The sequence below is a fragment of the Aethalodelphis obliquidens genome, unplaced genomic scaffold (genome assembly GCF_003676395.1).
Source record: "Aethalodelphis obliquidens isolate GAN/ISIS:26980383/991018 unplaced genomic scaffold, ASM367639v1 scaffold65, whole genome shotgun sequence".
Taxonomy (NCBI): domain Eukaryota; kingdom Metazoa; phylum Chordata; class Mammalia; order Artiodactyla; family Delphinidae; genus Aethalodelphis; species Aethalodelphis obliquidens.
The window spans coordinates 10,072,808-10,098,489 of NW_020838009.1; the positions used below are offsets into that span (position 1 = coordinate 10,072,808).

At 47.2% G+C, this 25,682-nt stretch overlaps 2 protein-coding genes across 4 annotated transcripts in view; both read left to right on the forward strand.

Annotated features, from left to right (window-relative positions):
• Positions 1-3,372: 3,372 nt before the first annotated feature.
• ARPIN (actin related protein 2/3 complex inhibitor) lies at positions 3,373-16,268 on the forward strand. Its single transcript, XM_027089372.1, has 6 exons — positions 3,373-3,720; positions 6,290-6,365; positions 9,237-9,369; positions 12,500-12,706; positions 13,087-13,250; positions 14,099-16,268. The coding sequence occupies exons 1-6, from the start codon at positions 3,431-3,433 to the stop codon at positions 14,105-14,107; spliced, it is 879 nt and encodes a 292-aa protein (XP_026945173.1). The 5' UTR covers positions 3,373-3,430; the 3' UTR covers positions 14,108-16,268.
• Positions 16,269-18,955: 2,687 nt separating this feature from the next.
• The window catches only part of AP3S2 (adaptor related protein complex 3 subunit sigma 2), a 57,765-nt gene continuing 51,038 nt past the window's right edge, over positions 18,956-25,682 (forward strand). For all 3 annotated transcript variants that reach the window (XM_027089373.1, XM_027089376.1, XM_027089375.1), the window contains exons 1-3: positions 18,956-19,113; positions 22,666-22,757; positions 23,386-23,497. In XM_027089373.1, the coding sequence (XP_026945174.1) occupies positions 19,045-19,113; positions 22,666-22,757; positions 23,386-23,497 (273 nt within the window). In that variant the 5' untranslated portion in view covers positions 18,956-19,044. The remainder of the gene's footprint in view (positions 19,114-22,665; positions 22,758-23,385; positions 23,498-25,682) is intronic.

A 25,682-nucleotide genomic window follows, 5' to 3' on the forward strand; every position in this document is an offset into this window, starting at 1 on the left:
GATTGATGCTTTTTTAGGAAACAAATATCAAAACCTTAAAAAAAAAAAGTTTTCTTGTTCTTTTTAGTTGCCTGTCTTGCTGGTGCCTGGTTGGCCAATTGTGCTGATGGGGTGAAGTCACAGAGCCCAGTAAGCAGATTACTCTTTTTAAGAAAGGATTTACAGCAGTGCAGTCTGATAGAACTTTCTGCAATGATGGAATGGTTCTTCTCGGCACTGTCTAAACTGGTAGCCACTGGCCACATGTTGCTAGCTTCGAGCTCTTGAAATGTGGCCAGTGAGACTTTAGAACTGAATTTTAAATTTTATTTAGGTTTAATTAATTAAAGTTTAAATTTCAATAGCCACATATGGCTAGTGACTGCAATTAAAGAAAGTGAAGATTTGGAGCCATTTGAGGGGGAAGATGACACAGAATGGGGAAGTAGGAGGGGGGCGTTCTGGCCATGAGGTTGTGACCAGCCTGGGGAGTATTTTGGCCTGTTTTTGTTGTTGTTTTTTAATAAATTTATTTACTTATTTATTTTTGGCTGCATTTGGTCTTCATTGCTGAGTGCGGGCTTTTTCTAGTTGCAGTGAGTGGGGGCTACTCTTTGTTGTGGTGCACGGGCTTCTCATTGCGGTGGCTTCCCTTGCTGCAGAGCACAGGCTCTAGGCACGTGGGCTTCAGTAGTTGTGGCACATGGGCTCAGTAATTGTGGCTTGCAGGCTCTAGAGCACAGGCTCAGTAGTTGTGGCACACGGGCTTAGCTGCTCCGCGGCATGTGGGATCTTCCTGGACCAGGGCTCGAACCCGTGTCCCCTGCATTGGCAGGCAGATTCTTAACCACTGTGCCACCAGGGAAGTCTCAAAAAGCTGTACGTTTTTAATGTATACAACTTGATGAGTTTGGAGATAAGTACACACCCATGAAACCATCACTACAATCTATGCTGTAAACAAATTTATCATTTCCAAAAGTTTCTTCAAGCCTTCTTTTTTTTTTTTAAATACTTTATTTCTTTGGTTGCTCTGGGTCTTAGTTATGGCAGGTGGGCTCCTTAGTTGCAGCATGTGAACTCTTAGTTGTGGCATGTGGGATCTAGTTCCCTGACCAGGGATCCAACCCGGTCCCCCTGCACTGGAAGAGCAAAGTCTTAAACACTGTGCCACCAGGGAAGTCCCAAGCCTTCTTTCTTTCTTTCTTTCTTCTTCTTCTTCGTTTTTTTGCGGTACGCGGGCCTCTCACTGTGTGGCCTCTCCCGTTGCGGAGCACAGGCTCCGGACGCGCAGGCTCAGCGGCCATGGCTCACGGGCCCAGCCGCTCCGCGGCATGCAGGATCCTCCCGGACCGCGGCACGAACCCGCGTCCCCTGCGTCGGCAGGCGGACTCTCAACCACTGCGCCACCAGGGAAGCCCTCTTTATTATTATTGTGTGTGTGTGTGTAAGAACACTTAACGTAAGAACTGTCCTCTTAGTAAATGTTTAAGCATATAATACAATATTGTTAGCTATAGGCACTCTACTATACAGATGTCTAGGTCTTATTCATCTTGTACACCTGAAACTCTGTGCCCTTTGACTACTACCTGTGCATTTCTCACTCCTCCCAGCCCCTGGCAGCCATTCTACTCTCTGCTTCTATGAGTTTGACTATTTTAGATTCCTCATGTAAATGAGATCATGCAGTATTTGTCTTTTTGTGTCTGGCTTCTTTCACTTCCAGGTTCATCCATGTTGTTGCAGACTGGCAGGGTTTCCTTCTTTTATTAAGCCTGAATAATATTCCATTGTATGCATATACCACATTTTCTTTTTCCATTCATCCACTGATGGACATTTAGTTTGCTTCTACGTCTTGACTATTGTGAAAGGACCATGGGAGTGCAGATATCCCTTTGACATCCTGATTTCAATTCCCTTGGACATATACCCAGAAGTGAAATTGCTGGATCATTTGGTGGTTCTATTTTTAATTTCTTGAGAAACTTCCATAGTGTTTTTCATAGTGGCTGTACTAATTTACACTCCCATCAATGCTGTACAAGGGTTCCCTTTTCTCCATATCCCTGCTAACACTTACCTTTTGTTTTTTTGATAATAGTCATTCTAACAGCTGTGAGGTTTTCCCTGATGATTAGTGATGCTGAGCAGCTTTTCATATACCTGTTGGTCATCTGTATGTTTTCTGTATGTCTATTCAGTTCCTTTGCCCATTTTTTTTATCATGTGTGTGTTTTTTTTTTTTCTTTTTCTATTTCTATTGAGTTATGAGAGTTCCTTATATCAGCCTGGGGAATTTTGAAGAGACAGAACCAAAGGACAGTTCTGCCCAGAGGGTCTCCTACATCCTTCCTTCTTAGAATTTAGGGAGCAGTCAGGTAGGCCAGATAGGGGTGGGTTTGACTAATCCATTAGGCACAATGCCTAAGGCACAGGAAAATATATTAATTTCTTTTAAAATCAGAAGAAAAAAAGAATTTTTAGGCCAAAGAAAATGTCTTAATATATATTAATATATTCATCTTTATGTCAACCCAGTCATAAAATATAAGTTAAACACTTTTTTTATGGAGGAGGGAGCCCTTGAAAACAAAAATGCCAAAAATGCACAAAAGTCATAATGTGTGGGCGGAGGGGGTGCTTCTTCTACCACTGACAGCTCAGCTTGGGCCCCCAGGTATCTAACCTGGCCACCTCCCCTTTGAAGTGTCCCCCAGAGGCTACACTTTGACTCCATGAATGGGCCCACCTGCCCCAGGGCTTGCCACAAAGGAGTCAAACAAGAGAACCAAGGCTCTCAACAATCCCGGGGTCAAAACAGACCCCTGCACCCGGGCTTGGGAAATGCATCCTTAGTTACATACTTGGGCACAGGGCAGTAGGGAGCTGGGAAGGGGTCCAAGAACTGTGCGGGAAGACGGCGAGGGGCAATGCTCCTTTCTAGAATGAGTTTATTAAATCCTTACAACCCCTCTGATACTGACCCCGTTTTACGGAGGAGGAAGCACGGGCTCAGAGAGGTTGAGGAACTTGCCCAAGCTCACACAGCTGGGATTCCAACCTTGTTAGGCCGTAGATCTTGACACCCAAGACCAGGCTCCTTCGTTACAGATCCCTGGAACCCCACCCTCAGCCACTGTGCGACCTCGCGCGCGGGCATAAAGAGCAGGTCTGTACTTAGCACCCCGCCGTCCCTGAGGGCTGTTCCCTTTTTCCCATTCCTGCTCTCTGGAAACTCATCCTTTCAGAGCTGATCCTATAGGCTCTCTGGGCCTCAATTTCCCCTTTGTGCGTGTGTGGGGCAGGGGTCTCCTTCTAGTAACAAGGAAGAGGGAAAGAAAGAGAAGGGAGTGGCTCCCTTCCCCACCCCCACCCTCGGGGCTAAGGTCCCAGCCGGGTCTTCAGGGAAGCCCACCTCCCGCCAAGCAAGGTCCCACGGGCAGGAATGGGGCTCGGCCCCTTTAAATCCCGCGCGGGAACGCCCGGGGCCGGGCCGCGCCGGTCCCGGATCTGCAGCTGGGAATTGCTGGTCTCCGCGTGTCCTCCCGGTGCTTCCCCTCGCTGTACCCCACCTCGCGGTGCCCCCAGCCCAGCGTGCAGGCTCCTTGCGCCAGGCCTTGAGGGCGCCGCGGCCGTGGGGAGAATGAGCCGCATCTATCACGACAGCGCCCTCCGGAACAAGGCGGTTCAGAGCGCGCGGCTGCCCGGGGCCTGGGACCCCGCCGCCCACCAGGGGTAGGCTCCGCCCGCGTCTCCCCACCGCTTCCCGGGCCCGGCCTCCGTTGGCTCCCGAGGCTCAGCTTTGAATCCGGGCTCCCTGGTTGGCAGGGGGAGGGGGTGCGGTAGCGGGGTCGGGTGCGGGTGGGAGGAAGGGCGGGGCTCGCCAAAGACCTCCCTGGCCTCCAGACCGCTCCTCCCTGTGCTCCCCTCGGAGCGCACCCCTCTGAGACACTGATCGGCGTGAAGCTCACCGAGGGTCGGTCCCGACTCCCAAGCAGGGCTCAAAAGGCGGTGCTTACTTCACGTCAGCCTTTGTCTCAACCCCACCCCGGTGACTCTAAGCTTCACCCCGCTGCCTTGCCTTCAGGCTTTTGCACAGGCTGCACCCCGCTCCGGAAGGGACAGTGTCCTGCTGGACGGCAACAGCGGGTGGGAGTTGGCTTGGCAGGGCCACGGGAGGGGCAGGGCCTGTCTGGAGGGCGTGTTAGATCCGGAGGGCCAGGCCCTGCCATCACGGACGCCGAGGTCATGAGAACGAATGGACGATTCAATTTGCAATTACAAACACTAAAGAATGAAGGGCGCAAGGGGCGGGGTGCGGTAGGGGCAAGTAAGGTCCAGGGTGTTTTCATTTTTCATCCCCATCCCTTCAGCTGCCCCCACCCCTCTCCCATTTCCGTGGTTCCAGAAAAGGAAGTCCCCAGGTTCTGCTTTTATGAAAACTAGAATTGGGAAGCGGAGGTCCGGTTCCTCTCAGTGAGAGACCCTGCGATCTTGGGCTCGTCACGAAACTTATGAGTCTGGGTTTCTCCACTTCTAAAGTGGATACGAATGAGAACAGGAATATGAAAATGCTTTAAAACAGGTGCAAAGGGAAGATACTTTATAGCAGCTTAGACGCCGCCCCCCCCCCCCAAAATTCGGTGAAATAAAAAAGTAAAGTCCTCCGGTCAGAATGGCCATCATCAAAAAATCTACAAACAATAAATGCTGGAGAGGGTGTGGAGAAAAGGGAACCCTCTTGCACTGTTGGTGGGAATGTAAATTGATACAGCCACTATGGAGAACAGTAAGGAGGTTCCTTGAAAAACTAAAAAAGAATTACCATATGACCCAGCAATCCCACTACTGGGCATATACCCTGAGAAAACCATAATTCTAAAGGAGTCATGGGGCTTCCCTGGTGGCGCAGTGGTTAAGAATCCACCTACCAATGCAGGGGACACAGGTTTGAGCCCTGGTCTGGGAAGATCCCACATGCTGCGGAGCAGCTAAGCCGGTGTGCCACAGCTACCGAGCCTGCGTTCTAGAGCCTCCGAGCCACAACTCCTGAGCCCGCGTGCCACAACTACTGAAGCCCGCACACCTAGAGCCCGTGCTCTGCAACAAGAGAAGCCACCACAATGAGAAGCTGGCGTACCACAACAAAGAGTAGCCCCTGCCCCCTGCAACTAGAGAAAGCCTGCATGCAGCAACAAAGACCCAACACAGCCAAAAATAAATAAATTTAAAAAATAATTTAAAAAAAAGAGTCATGTACCACAATGTTCATTGTAGCACTATTTACAATAGCCAAGTCATGGAAGCAACCTAAGTGTCCATCGACAGATGAATGGATAAAGAAGATGTGGCACATATATACAATGGAATATTACTCAGCCATAAAATGAAACGAAATGGAGTTATTTGTAGTGAGGTGGATGGACCCAGAGTCTGTCATACAGAGTGAAGTAAGTCAGAAAGAGAAAAACAAATACTGTATGCTAACACATATATATGGAATCCAAAAAAAAAAAAAAGGTTCTGATGAACCTAGGGACAGGACAGGAATAAAGGCACAGACGTAGAGAATGGACTTGAGGACACGGGGAGGGGGAAGGGTAAGCTGGGACAAAGTGAGAGAGTAGCATTGACATAAATACACGACCAAATGTATAAAAGATAGCTAGTGGGAAGCAGCTGGATAGCACAGGGAGATCAGCTTCGTGCTTTGAGACCACCTAGAGGAGTGAGATAAGGAGGGTGGGAGGGAGACGCAAGAGGGAGGGGATATGGGGATATATGTATACATATAGCTGATTCACTTTGTTATACAGCAGGAACTAACACAACATTGTAAAGCAATTATACTCCAATAAAGATGTTTAAAAAAAGTAAAGTCCTTTATATTTAGTAAACACAATAGTTTACAAAGCGCCTTCATATTCATGATCATATGTTATTGTCATAGAAGCAGAGTGAGGTGGCTATTACTCTCCCATTTGGTGGATAAGAAGACTGAGGCTCTGGTTACAGCAACCCCTGCAGGAGGGGCCATAGCTCAGTCTTGCAGCCTGTCAATGTTCCTTCCTACCCTCCAGATGGTGCCCCAGCCTTTGGGACCCTCAGAGGAGTGGGGGCCCAGTGTGGGAGCCCAGAGAAAGGGGCTGCATCATACTGGGCCTGCCCAGGGACCGGGTAAATGGGAGACACACCTGGGACTTGCTTCTGTCCTAGTGCAGACCCTGACCTGGGCCATTGCACTTGTGGTTCTTGCCTGAGGACTGACAGAACCAGTTGAGCCCTCATGCTCTCTCATCCTTAGGGGGAATGGCGTCCTGCTGGAAGGAGAACTGGTCGATGTATCTCGGCACAGCATCTTGGATGACCATGGCAGGAAGGTGAGGATGTTTCCCTGGGGGCACCCGCAGGGCACTGGCTTCAGGGTCCTCACCCACCAAAGCATCTCTCTGCTTGGCTCTGCCAGTGCCAAGACTTGGGGTCCAGCTCTTTCCCTGAGGGGCTCACAGGGCAGGTGGGGGGGGGTGTTGGTTGGGAGATTAGCAGCCAAAAGGGGCGACAGATGGAAGGGGTCAGTTAGGGCTGTGCTGGGTTTGATGGGAGGGCCTGGGTTCTTGCTGAGAAGACAGACCAGGCCCTAAACCCGAGGGGTGTGTTTGGGGTCAGGACTGGGAGTGAGGTGAGTGGTTCAGGACTCAGGCTGTGGGTTCTGAGTGGGCTGGAAGGCCTGCCTTCTGAAGAGGTCCTGTCACCTTCTGATGGAACAAATTTAGAGTGCTGGGAAGCTTGCTGGGTAGGCAAGATGAGTGGCTCTTTATTCTGGGGCTGAAGGTCCAGCTCCTGTCCTCTGGCCTGGTGGTTCCCACTGCCTCCGGACCTGATGGACAAGGTCAGAGTGAAGTTATCTGCCTGTGTGGGTGCAAGGTCAACAGTGACCTTCCCCTTTAGGGGTACCAGCTCTGTAGCTGGGAAGTCGTGTGTACTTTGGATTGTTTAAAATTGAATTACTTTAAATGCACGGTTGGAGTTTGCTGTTAGAAGGCGCCTTGAAGTGACTGCATTTGCAGAGTGGTGAATATCTTAGCATGGGTTTACACATCTTTTTTTTTTCTTTTCTTTTCTTTTTGGCTGAACTGCAAGGCTTGAAGGATCTTAATTCCCTGACCAGGGATCGAACCCTGGCTCCCTGCAGTAGAAGCGCGGAGTCCTAACCACGGGACTGCCAGGGCATTCCCTTGCACATCTTTTAATATCACTGTGTGGCTGGGTGTTTTGGAATGTTGGATTTTTATAAAGCAGGTCACTGGTGTGGACCTGGACCTCCACGTGTGTAGGGGTGTGAGAGCGTTGAGGTGGGAGGAGGGTTGCTGAGTTCTGGGCCTTTGTTTCCAGCCTGAGTGTCAAGCCACGTTGCCCGGGGCTTCGGTTCCCATGTCCATGCCCTTCTCCTCTTGTCCTCTGAGCCTCCTGGGGTTATGCCCTTTATCACCCACCCATCTCAGATGTCCATGGACACTCCTGGCATTCTCCATTCTGTACTAGCCAGTGTTTCTTTCCTGAGCACTAATTCTAAATCTCCACCCCCCCCCAAATAACCCCACCCAGATGTGCTGACCACCTTATCTCCTTGATCTGTAGAACCAAGCTCATTAAATCCCTTCTTGAGGCAGGCCAGAGGCCTGGGGCTACACACAGCTGTTTTTTCACCCACACCCCATGTGAACAGCCTCAGCTCCGGCTCAGCACTAGTTTCAGGTCAAGAGATGCTTTGCTGCACCCTCCCCTCCTTAGCACGCAGGTCAGCAGGCTGAGCACAGCGGTCTGGAGCCGTAGCCATCCTGCCCAGAAGAGCCCAGCAGTAGCTGAGTGGAGCTGGCCAGCCTTGGCCGTCCTCCACAGGCAGGGTGTCCTCCAGCCCCTCTCCAAACTTGCCTTCTCCAACTCCTTCTTTCCTAATGATAGTGCACTAGACGCCCCCGACCACCAGCCTGCAAACCTCCACTGTCTCCCCTCCCCCCTCCCCCAGGTGAGTAATGCCTAGTCCTGCAGGCCTCCTACCTTGACCATTTTCCCCTCCCCTCCCTTCCTCTTTCCATGTCTGCTCACCTCACATGGGCCCTCAGGAACTCAGCCTGTCCTGACTAAACCTTGCACCCCCTCTCCTGGTTTCTGGCTGCACCCAGCACCCATTCCTGCCCTGCTGCCAGCTTGTCTCCTGAAAGACACCTCTCAGGGTCTCGCTGCTGTCCAAAAACCCTTCAGGATTCCTTCTAGTCTACCACATAAAATGCAAACTCCAAATGCCAACTCAAGGCTGATCCCCCACTTGCTTCCCCAGCGTGGACTCCCATGAGACCTCTCAGGGTCCTGCATTGCTCAAACATCCACACAGGACCTTGACTTTTATTTTATGTACTTGTCTAGGCTCTTAATATTCTTCCTACACCCTTATCCCACAGTTGCAGGTTTCTCCCCACTCTGAGACCTTGCCTTCTCTGTTTCTCCCAGGAAGTGGTTTCCTTCTCTTTAATCTCCTGTTTTGTGTGTGTGTGTGTGTGTGTGTGTGTGTGTGTGTGTGTGTGTGTGTTTTATTATAATATTTATTTATTTAACTTTTTATTGATGTATAGTTGATCTACAGTGTCGTCAGTCTCCTGTTTTGACTAGGACAGCTGGCAAAGAATTTACAGCACATTTCATGCTTTATACTGTGCTTGCTCCTTGAACCCTTACAACGTGCCTGAAAGTAGACATCACGTTGTCTCCAGACAACAGGGGAAACTGAGGCTAGGGGTGATTTGCTCCAGGACTCACATCTGTTGGAAGAGGCACAGTGGCTGTCCTCACTCAGAACTCCATTTCAGTGCCCTTTCCATGGCATCTTGGCTGCTTCTGCTTCTGCTTCATGGTATTTGGGCTCCTTGGTGCTCGGGTTATGGTTTTCTGTATATTCTTTCTGTCTCTCATATGTGGAGGCCTTGGGGTCAGGCTCTGAGCCCGCCCTCTCATGGATGTCTAGCCATGGTTCATTATGTGTGGCAAGTGCTCTACTAAACACATGAATGAATGAATGAATGAATATTGGGAGTGGAAGGCTGTGGCCAGCTTGAATATCTTTTGGAGGTGGGGTGGGATTCTGGGGTAGAGAGTGAGGTTGAGGGGGCTGCAACCGGAGCACTTGGGGAGTGTGTGTTGTGTTGGAGGCTGAAGGGAATGAAGCAGCCCCTCACTGTCTCTCTGCTTGGCCCCAGGAGCGCTACTACGTGCTGTATATCCGGCCTAGTCACATCCATTGCCGTAAGTTCGACCCCAAGGGAAATGAAATCGAGCCCAACTTCAGCGCCACCAGGAAGGTGAACACAGGCTTCCTCATGTCATCCTATAGTAGGTACCCTTCGCCCTTTCTCCCTCAGAGTCTTCATACACTGTGGTCTTCCTTGGTCTCCAGAGGTCTCTTGGTCCCTAGAAAGTGTCTTCTCAGCATGGTCGGCCTTGAAGCCCATGTTTGGCCTGAGGGGCCCCTGGCTGGACTCTTCCTGCCCCCCATTCACTCAGAGGATCCCTGGTGCCCTACCTCAGTGCTGAGGACCTGGGTGCCTTCCCAGCTCCTGCCATCTCCTGCAGTCTGGCAGAATCGTCCATGAACCTGCCTTAGTGCAGAGCCCAGGCCAGGTGGCCTCCATTTTCCTGCCAAAATGCTCACTTGGTTCTTGGGCCCTTTGTGATCTTATTCCTCTTCCCAGTTTTGGCTGGAGAAGGACCTTCTTGCTGTCTGCCCCGTGTGAGAAGGTTTTGAGGTTGAGTGGGTACTCATCATCCCTCTATCATTTTATCCATTCATGCTTTCAGTTGCTCATTGAGTATCTGAACATTTAGTGAGAATCCACCATGTGCCAGACTCTGAGCTGCATGCTGAGGGTTCAGGGACTAGCAAGACTCGGACTTGCACACAAGCCGTTCTCAGGCTGGTAGAGGAGATGGACAGGCCATGACTGGAGCCCTAGCGGGGGCTCTGAGCCCAGGCAGGCGTGGTTGGGGGAGGTGCACTGGAGGAGGGAATGCCAGTACTGGATCCTGAAAGACATGCAGGTATCAGCAGGGTGCCAGGGCTTGGAAGGGTGTTTCAGAGAGGGGGCAGGGTGCCAAGGGCATTCTGGGAACTGAGGGCACCAGCAGGTGAAGAGCAGCCCTGCAGAGAGGGCACTCAGTCGAGGGTGCAGGGGAGCTCTGCGTGAGTGGTTTTAAGTTAGATGAGTGATATGATTAGATTTGCTCTTTTTGAAAATAAATTTATTTATTTTTGGCTGCGTTGGGTCTTCGTTGCTACATGCGGGCTTGCTCTAGTTGCAGTGAGTGGGGGCTACTCTTCGTTGTGGTGGGCGGGCTTCTCATTGCAGTGGCTTCTCTTGTTGCAGAGCACAGGCTCTAGGCACTTGGGCTTCAGTAGTTGTGGCACGTGGGCTCAGTTGCTCCGCGGCATGTGGGATCTTCCCGGACCAGGGCTCGAACTCGTGTCCCCTGCATCAGCAGGCGGATTCTTAACCACTGCACCACCACGGAAGTCCAGATTTGCTTTTTAAAATCCCTGGGGAAGTGAAGAGACTGGAGACCAGAAGGCTATTAGGAGGCCATGATGGCATCTAGGAGGGCCCAGGATTAAGGACTGGTCAGTGAGGATGGAGAGACTGGGCAGACTCAAGATAGAGGAGGGACCATGGTCTCGGTGTTTGTTTGGATATGGGGGGAGTCAGGGATGACCCCAGGATTCGGGCTCAGGTGCCAGGTTTGGGGGATGGAGGTGCAAGAGGAGGAGGTTTGGGGAGAAGATATCTGTTTGGGACACATGGCATTAGCCACGTGGTGGTGCTTCCAGGTAGAGGTAGATGTGCTCTAGGGACTTGGTACAGTTCTAGAACCCAGGAAGAGGGCTGGGCTGGCAGCAGGTATTTCAGAGTCATCACACATGGGTCGTATTGAAGCTGTGCCAGTGGACAGGGTCAGCCAGGAAGTTGTCCTGGGGAACAGCAACAACGGGGGCGGACAGGGAAGGAGCCTTGTAAGGAGCAGGGGCGGGAACGCTGGCGGGGTCTGAGCAGGGTGGGGCAGGTGCGTGTCTCCGAAGCCCAGCGAAGCCCAGGGGTGAGGAGTAGCAATGGAGTCAGGCGGTGCCCAAGGCCCAGGTGAGTCGGGACGGCGGAGCATCCAGTGGCTTCACAGTGACATGCTCCCCAGTGACTGGTGGGGGGTGAACAGTGTCTAGAGTAGTGGGTGCCAGAGCCGGAATGCAGGAAGGTGGTAAAGAAAGATCCAAGAGAGGAGAAGGAGAGGCAAGTCCTGGAGGAGGTGGGAGGGGGTGGGCTCTGGGGCCCAGATGAGCTGGCCTGAGGCAGGAGGGGAGACACCTCGTCCTTTGAGACAGATGGGAAGGAGGAGAGGTTTCTTGCGGTTCTAGGTAACTGGACAGGTAGGTGGTGGCCCCACCTCTGGCTTCTGTTATCTTGCGAAGTAGGAGATGAGGTGGCTTGTCTGGGGGACAGTGGGCAGGGTGAGGGTTGAGGAGAAAGTTCTCTGTGTGAGCAAGGTGTCTAGGGAATCCCAGAAGGCATCCCTGACGGAGCTTGGCAGAGGTTTTACACCACAAATGGAGCATGGTCTGGTGTTCGGGACTCGCGGCCGCCTGGGTATCAGTGTGGGGAAGGCAGCCAGTGGACGGCACTGGGGTTGCCATACTCTCAACGCTGCAAGTTCTCACTTCTTAGTCTGGGACCGGGACTCCCCCCTCCATGCTGCCCCCGCCCTGGGATTAGCAGATTTGGGACTTTCAGGGTAGGCGGGTGACAGGCTGTTGGAACCTTCCCTGAGCCTCTGCGCTCTGCCTGAGCCAGGATGAGCAGGCCAGTAGAGAGTATGAGGACCACCAAAGTTTGCTGCTGGTTCCAGCAGACCCCACCCCAGCCAGGGAGTCCCTGAGAGCCCAGAGAGAACCCTGCCTGGTCACTGGGGTCTCAGTGGGAAGGCAGAATTGTGTGAAGGGCTTGAATCCTGCCTCCTCCACTGACTAGCTCTGTAACCTTGGGCAAATTACTTAACCTGTCTAAGCCTTAATTTTCTCATCTGTGAATAGGGATAGTAAAAACATTGACACTTGCTGAGTGCCAGGCCCCATGCTAAGTGCTTTACGTGCATTCGATATTTCTTTCACATGTCACGTCAGTCCCATCGGGTAGGTACCTCTTTTATCCTTATTTGTCAGGCACAGAGAGAGGTTAAGTAACTTGCCTGTGGTCACACAGCATGTAAGCAGATTTGCACCAGCTAGCCTGGCTCCAGAGCCCGTAGCCATAACTCCTCTGTGATGCGTTCCTTGAGTACTGGCAGGATGGGAACTCAGAGCCCCTACCTTCAGGTGGTTGTGAGCGTGTACAACACTGAGGCCTCACCTGGCTCCTAAAAAGCCCTCCTAGAGTGCTTGCTATTACAGTGGTAATGACTGTCTCATGCTGTGTGCCTGCAGAGGTGGAAGCCAAGGGGAACACCGACAGACTCACACCTGAGGCGCTGAAGGGGCTGGTGAACAAGCCAGAGCTGCTTGCACTGACGGAGAGCCTCACCCCCGACCAGACAGTGGCATTCTGGATGCCTGAGTCGGAGATGGAGGCCGTGGAGCTCGAGCTGGGGGCTGGGGTACGGCTGAAAACTCGAGGCGATGGCCCCTTCCTGGGTGAGCAGTGCAGCCCTCACTGTGGCCTGATGCTCCTATATGGCCTGTAGGGGCTCCTGGCCTCCTGTCTGAGGCTTACCCACCCCTCCTGCTTCGAGTTCATGGAGCAGGCCACATCTGGCCTCCCCGTGGACAAGACCCCTTGAGATTTATTCCTAAGTCCCTGGGCAAGTGCTTTGGGGCCAATAGCCTGAACACTTTGGATCCTGGGGTGCTGCCCAGTCCCATGGTTCCTGTGGGTGACCTCTCCTATCCATTGCCTTGGGGGTCCCATCCAGGGCCTCCCTGAGCACACTCAGGCCTAGGGGACCCCAGCAGAATGGGCCAGCCCCCACTATGTTTCTGCCACACGGAGAGAGGCCTTTAACTTCTCATTTCAGATTCATTAGCCAAACTCGAGGCTGGAACAGTGACCAAGTGTAATTTTGCTGGTGATGGGAAGATGGGGGCATCCTGGACAGACAACATCATGGCCCAAAAGTCTTCAGAGAGGGCTGCAGTGGAGACCCGAGAGCAGGGGGATGGCGCCGAGGACGAGGAGTGGGTAAGCCCGGGGAGATAACCGTGGACCTGGAGTTGGTGTGGTTCATCTCCTGGCAGGAGTTTTGTATGCACTGGTTGTGGTTGGGTGTAGGACAGCAGCATAAACTTTACTCCCCAGCTTTGGTGGAATTCCTGAGAGTGTGTTAGCATCAGGAAAATTCCCTCAAGGTATGAAGGGACCTTTCTTCTTGGTGGGTCTGAACTGTGCCAATCAACAAGAGAGCCCCAAAGATTTATGAAAGCAAGGGATGGAAAGAAGGGAGTGCAGAGGGGAACCAAGGAGACTTAATTCCATTAAGGCTCCAAACATTTCTACTTCAAGTGAATACATTAGCCATGTTGAGCAGCTGAATGAGCATTTTTACCCGCTTTGTTCTCGGCTTCCTGCCCAGAGTGGCTGGAAAATGGCTGACCTGGTCCTTAATAGTTATTTTGGCCCCAAGTTCAGCCTCCTAGTTGATCCTCAGCCTACTCACGGTTGATTTGGTATTTTGAGGTATATTTCACCTGAAGATTTGAATTGGTGTCAAAAGGCCCCAGATTGAACGTTTAAAACAAAGTCTCAGAAAAATGGGCTCTTGATCTAGGTGATGAAGATGATGATATTTGCCAGAGAAAGCAGGGGCAGATAGAGGGAGTGGATTCCCTTTTGTCTTAATAGAGTGAGTCTTGGACTAAAAAACAATTGGAGTTGCCAGGCTAGCTCCCTGAGCCAACACTAATGAGATGAGGCCAAGGCAGGTAGCCGCGGGCCCCCCGGTACCACTCATTCGAACCCTTGTTTGTCTGATGACGGTAGAAGACTTTTACGAAATGTGCTCTGTTCATATCTCTTTACTTTACCTCTAGGACGACTGAGGTCAGTGAGAGATGGGGTGCCTCCGGGGCCCACTGTTGAGCATTTCTTCCATCAACTTTCACTCTGGAGCTCGAGAGAGCAGGTCCACCAAGCCTTGCCTGGTTCTTCCCTACAGCCACTGTGGAATACCCTTTGAACAAGCTCTGCTAAAATCAAACGCAAGAGCCTGACGTTAGACGTGGGGCCCAAGCCTGTGGCTCATGGAGGGTCCCTCCCTGGATGTGAGTCTAGCCTTCCTAGACATTTTCATGGTGGCCCTCACCCTGAGTGGCAACCTTGTTTCTGGAGGCAGGCAGGGGGCAAGTCCCCCAGGGCAGTCAGAAGAACTGGACTTGGTTTTGGTGCAGAACTGGTGGGGAATCCCTCATCTGCATGCAGAGTGGCTCAGAGAAGTTAGCGGGGCCTCCTTCTTCTGTCCTTGTTGTATTTCTTGCTTTCCTTCTGCAATTGCCCTCCTCCCTAGCACTCTGTGCTGTAGCCTCTGCCCTCCTGCTCAAGCCTCCTTGTCCCCTGTGCCCTTTTCAGTCCCCAGAGCTGCCAGTTCTTTATTCCTCCTCTGGTTCTCTGCTACCCTGAGGGTTCCTGTCTCCTGACCTCCTTTGGCGGCTTTCCTGGGAATGCTCTTTTCAGGGAGGCTGAGAGCGTTCACAGGTGTGGCCAGCTGGTCTCCAACTCTGACTCATTCTGCCAGGCCACATTTTGGACAACACCTTTTTTCTTGTTTTGTACCTTGAGAACTTTTTACGAATGAGTAAATCTTCAGGAAGGATTCCTCTACACTGACTGTGTTATTATTAGGTATAAACTGAGCAACCTCCCTATAAGAAGAAAGCCGTATCTTTTTGGTTATGAACATTGCCTTGCTGGGTAGTATGCCCACACCCACATCTATGAAGAGATGTGGAGTTGAAATCTACATGTCCTAAGAATGGGTAGGGACTTGGTGGAATGTGGATCCTGCTTCTCTCAGGGAAAAGAGGGGTGGTGGTAAACTAACAATTATGGAGTCCCCTAATGTGTCAAACACAGCACTAGATGCTTTCCGTGATGATAATTATAGTCCCTGACTGTTGAGTGCCTCTTGGTTCTATTACTTGTGCCAAGCATTTCCAGTATCTTACTTAATTGTCACAACAATCCCAAGAGGCACATGTGATCATTATCTCCATTTTTTTTTAATATGGTTTTCATGGTTGAGGTCCCAGCATTTATTATCAGGGTTCAAACTTTCATTTGCCTTCCTGCATATTTGAGCCTGGGCTCAACAATATGGCTGTGAGGCTTGGGGTTAACACTTCATTTAGGCCACCTGAAGTCACAGGTCACTGGACTGCCCTCGGGTCTCTTCTGTTCTTGTTGCCCTTTTCTTAGTTCACATCCTCGTTCTCTTACCTCGGCTACTATAGAAGCCGCCTCGCTAGTGTCCTGTGTCTGAATGGGGCTGGCTCACTGTTGAGCATGCTGGGACCTCAACCATGTGGTGGCCAGGGGAGGGGTTAAACAGGAGGAGGACTGGGGACACTGACATGGGGAGAGGCACCCAGTGAGGGCATCCTGTTGCCCAAAGCACTGTGGCCAAAGGGTATGGCAAGCTCATGTGGGCAGGCCACCATTCTAAATGAGGAGGCACAGTGTGTCAATGGGGGAGCCCCTGGGCAACAACTAGGCTTGGTGTCTCGGTGGGGTGGGGATGGGCTCCTGGAAGGAAAAGGCCATGGTGGCTGGAGCTTAGAGAATGGTGGGAGGTTGGGCATGGCATCTTCAGCATGTTAAGTATTTTGGGACTTTATCCTTAATACCTTGGAAGCCAGTGATCCCCGGGAGAGTAGTAAGATCTGATTTGTATATTTCAAAGATCACTTGACTGCAGAGAAACTGAAGGCAATGAGCCCAACTAGGAGACTGCTGCAGTGGTGGGGGTGAGAGCCTAGAGTGATTTAGTCTATAGCAGTGGCAGAGGAGATGGAAAGAAATTCAGGTAGACAGGTGGAAAGGGACTTTCCAGCAAGAGAAGAGGACCTGCAAGGCCATGGAGGTGGGGGAGTGGCCCAATCTTGGAATATGCAATTTCTGTACATGGTCATTGCAATTTTATACCAACACATAAAATTTGATAATCCTTTTTCAATTGATGTTATATAACTACTTCCTATCAATATATCACTAGTCTTCATGTCATTGTTTTTAAGATTGACTACCTTAATAGCTCTATTATTTTCCAGAATTTGGGTAATTAATTGATCCCTCTTTGGAGCTATCTGTGTCAAAAACTATTGTAAATTACATAGTTCCCTCAATCTCACCTGCCTCCCCCCGCCACTATATTTTGTTTTGTTTTGTTTTTTAAGATTTTTTGATGTGGACCATTTTTAAAGTCTTTATTGAATCTGTTACAATATTGCTTCTGTTTTATCTTTTGTTTTTTTTGGCGCGAGGCATGTGGGATCTTAGCTCCTGGACCAGGGATCAAACCTGTACCCCCTGCGCTGGAAGGTGAAGGCTTAACCGCTGGACCGCCAGGGAAGTTCCCAGGGTTATTTCTTTAGGGATGGATTACTGGGAATCTAGGAATTCTTTGTAAAGGTCTTGGGTTTTTTTTTTTTCTGTTTGTTTTGTTTTGTTTTTTTTGGCCACGCCATTGCGGCATGTGGGATCTTCCCTGACCAGGGGTTGAACCCATGCCCCCTGCATTGGAAGCTGTAAAGGTCTTGTTATATTGCCAAATTGCTTTCCAAAAGGGTTGTTCTAAATTATAATCTCACCAGCAAGGTAGGAGAGGACTACTTTCATGCTACCCTTGCTAGACTTGGGTATGATAATATTTTAAAAATTGATATTTGATAAGGTAAAAATAACACTTTAATTTTAAGTTAATACTTTAATTTTAATTAGCCTTTTCCCCCATTAATAGTGAGCTTAAGCATTTTATTTCATGTTCATTTTCTAGATGTATTTCCTCATTTGTTACTCAGTTCCTTTGCCCATTTATTACTGAGCGGGGGAGGTTTTTTTGGTTTATCAGTTATTTATATTTTAAATATAACCATTTGCCATATTTAAGAAACTTTTCCATTTAAAAAAATTGACTTACAAACGTAAAATTTTTGTATAGCTATATCTTGACTTTTATGATTTTCATTGCTTCTAAGCTTATATACTCTTTTCAGATGTTAGATTCTCTATCATTTTCTTCCATTCTAGTTATTACTTGGTTTTATATTTAACTCTGTATTCCACTCTGCCTTTAATTTGAGAGAGTATGAAGGGAGATAACTAAATTGCTTATTTTCAAATTGCTAACCAGTTATCCCAACACACTGAATTCCTTCCCACTGTCAAGATATGATGTCTTCCACATCACATATTAAAATCACTTATACTTAAATTATCCATTATATTTCAATAAGTCTCCCTTTAATGACAATGTGAACTATCAGAGTAGGTTTTAATAGTTGGTAGAGCTAGGTCTCACTTATTATTCTTCTGTTTCAGAATTTTTTTTGGTATTCCTCCTCAACATTTGAAATATTTTGTCAAGTTTCAGTGCATATTTATTGCCTTTGGATTCTTTTAAATGAAAAAAAACTCTGGCTACAAGAGTAATACATTTTATTTTAGAAAATTTAAAATAAGAAAAAAATATAATTCCACCACCATTTTTAAAATCACTTATGTAGTACTCAGTTATATACCATGCACTGCTCTGAGTACTTACAAATATTAACTCTTTTTGTGCTATACCAACTGTCTTAGGTAAGTAGAATTTTTTTTTCAAGTAGAAATAAACTAGTCTTACAGTAAAGGAAACTGATATTATGCCTGTTTTACAAATGATGACACTTGCCCAAGGTGCACAGGTGGTGGAGAGAGCCAGGGTTTTGATCAGAGCAGTGTGGTTCCACCGGCCTGTGGTGAACACTATGATGCTGCCATTCCATCAGACACAATTATTATTCATATTTTGGTGTATATACTTCCAATCTTTTACAAAGTGGAGTGTCCCTCTACATACATATGCATGTGGATCAATGCATTTAACCAGTTTCTCATTTTGGAATAATTAGTTTGCTTCCCACTTTCCCCTGTAATAAGACTGCTGAGAGGTATGTTCTTGAGGCTAAATCTTTTCACACACCCACATCGTTTTATTATAAATTCTAAAACTGGAAATGCTGGGTCTAATGTTCAATATATTTTAAAGGCTTGATAAATATTGTCAACTGTCCTTTGGGTAGGTGATTCCAATTTGCAGCTCTATCTGTGATATAAGGACGTGCCCCACCTCACCCGCACTAAGTCATTAAAAGAAAATACAAAAACTTTACTAATTTGGGGTCGCCGGTACCTTTTAAAAGGAATTGCATTAAAGATCCCTTAATTCCACCATTCGCTATCTACCGTGGAGAGAGAGCCCTTTTGCACGAGGAGGCACATATATAATTCACTACAGCATTGTATGTAATACTAAAAAATAAAAATGAACCTAACTTTCCCCAACCGGGGAATGGCTAAATTAGCCTGCATCTCCACACCGCGCAACGTTCTGCAGTGTTAAGGGGAAGGTAAGACTGCATGTGTTAAGGCAGACGACGATAAAGGGAGACTCCCGCTGCGCTTCACCTGGGAGCGCGGCTGCTGTTGGGCTTTCTGCTTCTTGATCCGCTTTTCCGGTGTGCTCGGCTTTGCGCCAGGCCCGGGATTCTGCGGCCCTAGCCTCGGTGTCTGCACCAGCCTTACCCCCGCAACCCGCCGCCAGTCCTGGAGCCTTCTCCAAGGCGTGCCGGGAAACCGGACTCTTGGTGGTCGGGCCCTTGGGCTCCGGGACATGTTTCCGGGAGCTACTTTCAGCAGCGCACCAACCGGAAGCGTCCGTGTTGTGGCGGAAGGAGGTGCTCTCTGGAAGCAGCCGGTGGTGAAAGGAGCGTGGCGGGCAAAGATGATTCAGGCGATTCTGGTTTTCAATAACCACGGGAAGCCGCGGCTAGTCCGCTTCTACCAGCGTTTCGTGAGTGCGGCCGAGCTTCGTCACATCCTTTCGGGGCACCTGCGCCCCTTCTCTCTCTTTGTCCCGTACGGCGCACGCGGGCATCGCCCGCTGACCTCCTAGGCCTCCTGCACCGTATATGTGATCTTCCCCAGACCGGGGCCAGTGTCAGGCCTTGTGTCCCACGCCCCGCTACCCCCGCTCTTTTCCACCCCTTCCTGGACCCCGGCATTTTTGTGCCATTTTTGTGACACTTCTCGCAGAGTCTCAGGGCTCTATAAATGGTGTGTGTGTGTGTGTGTGTGGAGGGGGTGTGCCTCATGGACAACTTGAATGATTGAAATCAAATGAATCTCAAATTAATTAAACTGTTAAACGCAGTTTCACGAGGAGGAAGAAATATGCAGCTTTTTAATTATTTTGCTTTAGCTAACGGATTTGGAAAAGTGCTTTCTTGGAATTATTTTGCTTCAGTGTAGGCTGGGACCGCCCAGGAGCTAGATACCTTTCACTACGTAGAGTTGAAGAAAAAGTCAGTTTGAAAGTGGGAAATATTGAGAAATTATACGTGATAATGTGAATTTGAATTTTCCAAAGGCGTTACTCTGGAAAAAATAAACATCATTATTTGCCTCCTGCCACCCGACGTTTTATTTCTTCGTGGCTAGGTTTCAAAATGTTAAGTACGTAATTGTGAAACCGTAGAGTGGAAAGTGTCAGAAAACTTATGTTCAGGCCTCAGCAACACCTTATTTTACCCTTGTGTCAAGTTAACAAAAATCTTTTTCAGACTTCATTTCCTCTTTTGTCAAGTAGAAATGAAAAAAAATTTTTTTTACCTTTTTCGTAGAATTTTTTAGCTAGGTTACATTTTATTATATCGATTTTATATTAACATTCAATAACACTATTCAACTTGTATTTGCATTTGTGTGTGTGTGAATTTTTCTCTCAGGTTTTTTAAAGTGTTATTGAGATACGTTACATACCATACAGTTCACCTTTTAAAACTATACAGTAGAATGGTTTTTAGTACTTTACAGAGTTATGCAACCATCACCACAATTTTAGAACATTTTCATTATCCCAAAAAGGAACCCCCTACCCGTTAGCAATCATTCTGTGTTTCCCCTCAACTCCCCCAGCCCTAGGCAACCACTAATCTACTTTCTATCTCTCTAAATTTGCCTATTCTGGACATTTCATATAAAATGGAATCATACAATATGTGGTCTTTTATGACTGGCTTCTATTACTTAGTATAATGTTTTCAAGGTTCATCTATGTTGGAGTGTGTATCTGTTCTTTATTCCTTTTTATTGCCAAATTATATTCCATTGTGTGGATGCGCCACATTTTGATTGTCCATTCATCAGTTGATATTTCCACCTGTGGCTCTTGTGAATAATGCTGCTGTGAACACTGATGTACAGGCTTTTGTGTGAGCATGTATTTTCATTTCTCTTGGGTATATATCTAGGAGTAGAATTGCTGAGTCACGTAGTAACTTTATGGTGATCATTCGGAGGAACTGCCAAACTGCTTTCCAAAGTGGCTGCACCATTTTACATTCCTATCAACAATATATAAGAATTCCAATTTTTCCACCTCCCTATCAACATTTTCTATTATCTCTTTGATTAAAGACATTTTAGTAGGTGTAAAGTGGATTCTTGCGGTTTCAAAAATTTTTCTAATGACTAATAATGTTGAGCATCTTTTCATGTCTTTATCGACCATTTGTTTATCTTCTTTGGAGAGCATAGGATTTTTATAAGACCTAAATTAATTCCTAAGTGAAAGTTACCTTGAAAACTGCAGAGTACTAAAAGATATGAGGGATTATTAAAATGATTGAGAGATGTAAGCAATTGGTAGTTTGCTATTTTGTTGAATTAGAAATTAGGTAACCTCACCATTTCATAGTGCTTACCCACTGACTATCACCACTTCCCTGTAGAATCAGATAAAAGGCTTTGCAAGATGTTTTGGTCAGTTTAAAAAAGTGCTGATGCTTAGCATGTTTTGTATTTCTGGGTACACAGAGTTAATCCTTTACAGCATCCTGGCGTCTGTGAGCTTTCTGAATTCTTTAAATGGAAACCAGAAAATAGTGATTGATTTACTCAAACTTACAGTGACCAGTTATTAGCAAGTTTTCATTTATCCATTTGGTAAATGAGAGAGCCACTGTATACCAGTGTCAGTCAAGGTTATGAAAAGTAATTTCTCCACAATGACATTTTCCCTGTTTTTTCCTGTTTCGTTTAAATAACTAACCATTTCAAGTCTAAATTCAATGCTGTAGGAAGAAAGGGGTTAATGTTACTTGAATCTATGTTCTGACTCTTTAAGGGAAGTCCAATCTGAAGGTTTTCTTAAGCTTTGCTACTCAAAATGTTGTCCTCAGACCAGCAGCATTGTTATCACCTGGAAACTTGTTAGAAATGCAGTCTCAGGACTTAGCCCAGACCTACTAAATTAAAATCTGCATTTTAACAACATTCCCGGGTGATTCATTATACATTGAGATTTTTTTTGGCCCTGCCACGTGGCTTGCAGAATCTTAGTTCCCCAACCAGGGATTGAAACTGTGCCTTTGGCAGTGAAAGTGCAGAGTCCTAACCACTGGACTGCCAGGGAAATCCCATTATACATTGGGCACTGGTCTAGAGCTTTTAATTACTTTTGTCTTTTTTTTTTTTTTTTGGCCATGCAGCATGTAGGATCTTAGTTCCCCGATTAGGAATGGAATCTGAATCCCCTGCATTGAAAGCGCCAAGCCTTAACCACTGGACCTCCAGGGAATCCCTACTTCTGCCTTAATGATTGATTTCTCCCTCCCACTATCCTTTTTTAAAAACCATACTTACTATGAACTTCATATGTATAAATGGAAATCAAATATGAGTTATCAAGAGATTCCATCACAGTTGAGCTTTCTGGAGTGTAGTAAGTGAGAAAAGGTGTTTATACCTCTGTAATTGTTCAAGATTCTAATCTGTAAATAGAACATTTTTTGTCTTTCTCTGTAGTACTTTGTTGGTAACACAGCATCTTATATGTAATGTCTGTATTACCAGTACAGAAGATGGCAAATGCAGGTTTTTAAAGCACGTACACGATTACATCTTGACTTCCTTAAAGTGTTAGACCTATTAACGTTTGTTATTTGCCCTGGCATAGATGTTTTCTAGAGTAAGACAAAATATTTCGGAACCAGGCCTTCTAGTTATTCTTTGACCTTGTATGAGAGTTTGTCAGTTCTCCTTTCCTTGGTTATTCACAGTAAAGAAATATCAGCTTACCTATCAGGATGGTAATGGTTAGGGACTAGATATCTAGGTAAATATACCCTATTTTAATTCCTGTAACAGAGACTTGTCGTCAATTTTTCCATAGATTCCCCTTTTACTTTTTCTCTACTCATCATTTCTGTCTTTTCTGTAAACTGGTACCAAATGTTCAAATCATTCCTAGTTTGGAAGCCCTTGCCTTCCTGTCCATCCTCACTGATGGGATGTAGTTTTTCAGACTTTCCCACTGATTCACTTTATTTCTTTTATTCCATAGCCAGAAGAAATTCAACAGCAGATTATTCGAGAGACCTTCCATCTAGTTCTCAAGCGGGATGACAACATCTGTAACTTCTTGGAGGGTGGAAGGTAAATGATCAGTTTTCTCCCCATACATCCACTTTTTTTTTTTTTTCTTTTGTGATACGCGGGCCTCTCACTGTTGTGGCCTCTCCCGTTGCGGAGCACAGGCTCCGGACGCGCAGGCTCAGTGGCCATGGCTCACGGGCCCAGCTGCTCTGCCGCATGTGGGATCTTCCTGGACTGGGGCAAGAACCCATGTCCCCTGCATCGGCAGGTGGACTCTCAACCACTGCGCCACCAGGGAAGACCCCCATACATCCACTTTTGGGTGACCTTCATCATTATTGCTTCTTCAGGCAGTACTCAAGTGTCAAGTGAGTACCTGATGCAACTTGAGCTGAGCTGAGCTAAATCTGCTCAGGGAGAGACCCAGTTCTGTTCTGGAAGCTGCTAAATGGTTGTGCTTCAGATATTTACAAGTTTGGTGCCTGGGAGGATGGGCAGAAGAAAAGGGGAGGTAAAATGGCTTTAGGCACCTCTGCCAATTTGGTTGCCATTCACCTGGTAGAAATGGCCTATTGTTTGGCCTGTCCTCCCCCTTTCTGTTGGGCCCCTTCTCCTCCCTTGGCACAGAGTTTGTCTTTGATATATTCAGTTAAGATATAGGCATTTAAATGTTTCCCATTTTCCACAGTTTGATTGGTGGCTCTGACTACAAACTGATTTATCGGCATTATGCTACCCTCTATTTTGTATTTTGTGTGGATTCATCAGAGAGTGAACTTGGGATCTTGGACCTCATCCAGGTATGTGTAGCAGGTAATGATGGCAGCCACTTCAGAGAGTTTGCATGGGATTTTTTTGTTTTTTTTTTTGTTTTTTTTTTTGTTTTTGCGGTACGCGGGCCTCTCACTGTTGTGGCCTCTCCCGTTGCAGAGCGTGGGCTCTGGACGCGCAGGCTCAGGAGCCATGGCTCACGGGCCCAGCTGCTCCGCGGCATGTGGGATCTTCCCGGACCGGGGCACGAACCCGTGTCCCCTGCATCGGCAGGTGGACTCTCAACCACTGCGCCACCAGGGAAGCCCTGCGTGGGATTTTTGAGTAACCATCTGTAGATCCTTTTGTCAGTCTCTTTTTTGATACTTGGTGAAAGTTACTAGATGTCCACCAGATGGTGCTATGAGAACGCTCCTTAGCAACCTTTAAAAATTCTTAGAGATTCTTCTCCAGCCCTCTCACTCCCTTAGTTTTCTTATACGAGGCTGACACCAGTTCCAATGTGTGTACTCACCCCCACCCCAAGCAATTAACTCAGTTCTCCATGGACAGTAACCAGGTGTCCCATAAATTTGCTCAATTCTGACACTGTCTACCTGGAGATAGATACCAGTCTCAAGTCCAGGTTGTCTGTCACCTGTGCGTCTGACTGACAGCATATAGCTTGAAGATTTCCATGATTTCCTCCTCAGGTTCAGTTTATTTGCTAGAGTGGCTCGCAGAACTTTCTAGAGAAACATTTTACTTACTAGTTTACCAGCTTAATTTAAAAGGGTATAACTTAGGAACAGCCAGATGGAAGATGGGGAAAGGGCGTGGAGCCTCTATGCCCTCTTCAGGCATGCAACTCTCCTCGAATATCCACATGTTTACTAGCTTGGAAACTCTCCGAACCCTGTTCCTTTTGGGTTTTAAGGAGGCCTCTTTACATAGGCATGATTGATTAAATCATTGGCCATTGATGACTGATTGAGTTTGCAGCCCCTCTCCCCTCCCCAGAGGTCTGGAAGTAGGACTGAAAGTTCCCACAATCACATGGTTGGTTCCTCTGGCAACCAGTCCCCATTCCTGGGTGCTTTCCAAAAGTCACCTTATTAACAGAACAAAAGGTACCTTTATCACTTAGGAAGTTCCAAGGTTTTTAGGAGCCCTTTGCCAGATACAAGGATGAATACCAAATATTTCTCATTATAAGTTACAGTGTCACATCATGTTTTAAGATTTTTTTCAAGTATCAAACTAAATGACATTTAAAAATGCATACTTTGTATTTTCACTTGTAACTCTAGCCTAAAGCAAAGAAACTTGATGTTTTATCTAGTCTGAGCAATCTTGACATAGGTAAACATGGTTTTTTAGGCTTTTTGAAAATTAGAAATGGCTTACAGATTTCTTTTCATTACCTTCATGGAAATTGAGATATGTAGGAACCCTGTACTGGGAACTATTAATTTAGTACAATTCCGTCATTTTGTACATGATATTCTAGATAGGCTTTAAGTGACTGAACAAGTTAAGTTGAAAGCACTCAGAAGGAGCATGCATTAAAACCTAATAACAACAATTATAGAAAACTCTAGCTATAGATTATAAAATTTACATGCTTATAACTATATTTTATTTTGTTAAGATAAAATTAAAGAAGCTAAATTTAATATACCTTGGGACAAATAAATGGAAATTTTAAATGTGTATTTTTATTTCAGATATACTACACTCTTCCAAAAAGTTATATACTTGGACATAGCAATTTTTAAATTTTATTTTATTATTTTCTTTTAAATTTTATTTATTTTTATACAGCAGGTTCTTTTTTTAAATTTTTTATTATTTTAATTTTTTTTTTGCGGTACGTGGGCCTCTCACTGCTGTGGCCTCTCCCGTTGCGGAGCACAGGCTCCGGACGCGCAGGCTCAGCGGCCATGGCTCACGGGCCCAGCCGCTTCGCGGCATGTGGGATCTTCCCAGACCGGGGCACAAACCCGTGTCCCCTGCATCGGCAGGCAGACTCTCAACCACTGCGCCACCAGGGAAGCCCTACAGCGGTTCTTATTAGTTATCTATTTTGTACACATTAGTGTATGTATGTCAATCCCAATCTCCCAATTCATCCCACCCTCTTTCCCTCCTTAGTGTCCATACGTTTGTTCTCTACATCTGTGTCTCTGTTTCTGCCTTGCAAACCAGTTCATTTGTACCATTTTTTTAGATTCC

Excerpts from the sequence above, each read along its gene's own strand:
- ARPIN (XM_027089372.1), top strand. The coding sequence starts at position 3,431 with ATGGGGCTCGGCCCCTTTAAATCCCGCGCGGGAACGCCCGGGGCCGGG. Across the intron at positions 6,366-9,236 it reads TGGATGACCATGGCAGGAAG|GAGCGCTACTACGTGCTGTA; the intron begins GTGAGGATGTTT and ends GCTTGGCCCCAG. Across the intron at positions 9,370-12,499 it reads CTTCCTCATGTCATCCTATA|AGGTGGAAGCCAAGGGGAAC; the intron begins GTAGGTACCCTT and ends GTGTGCCTGCAG.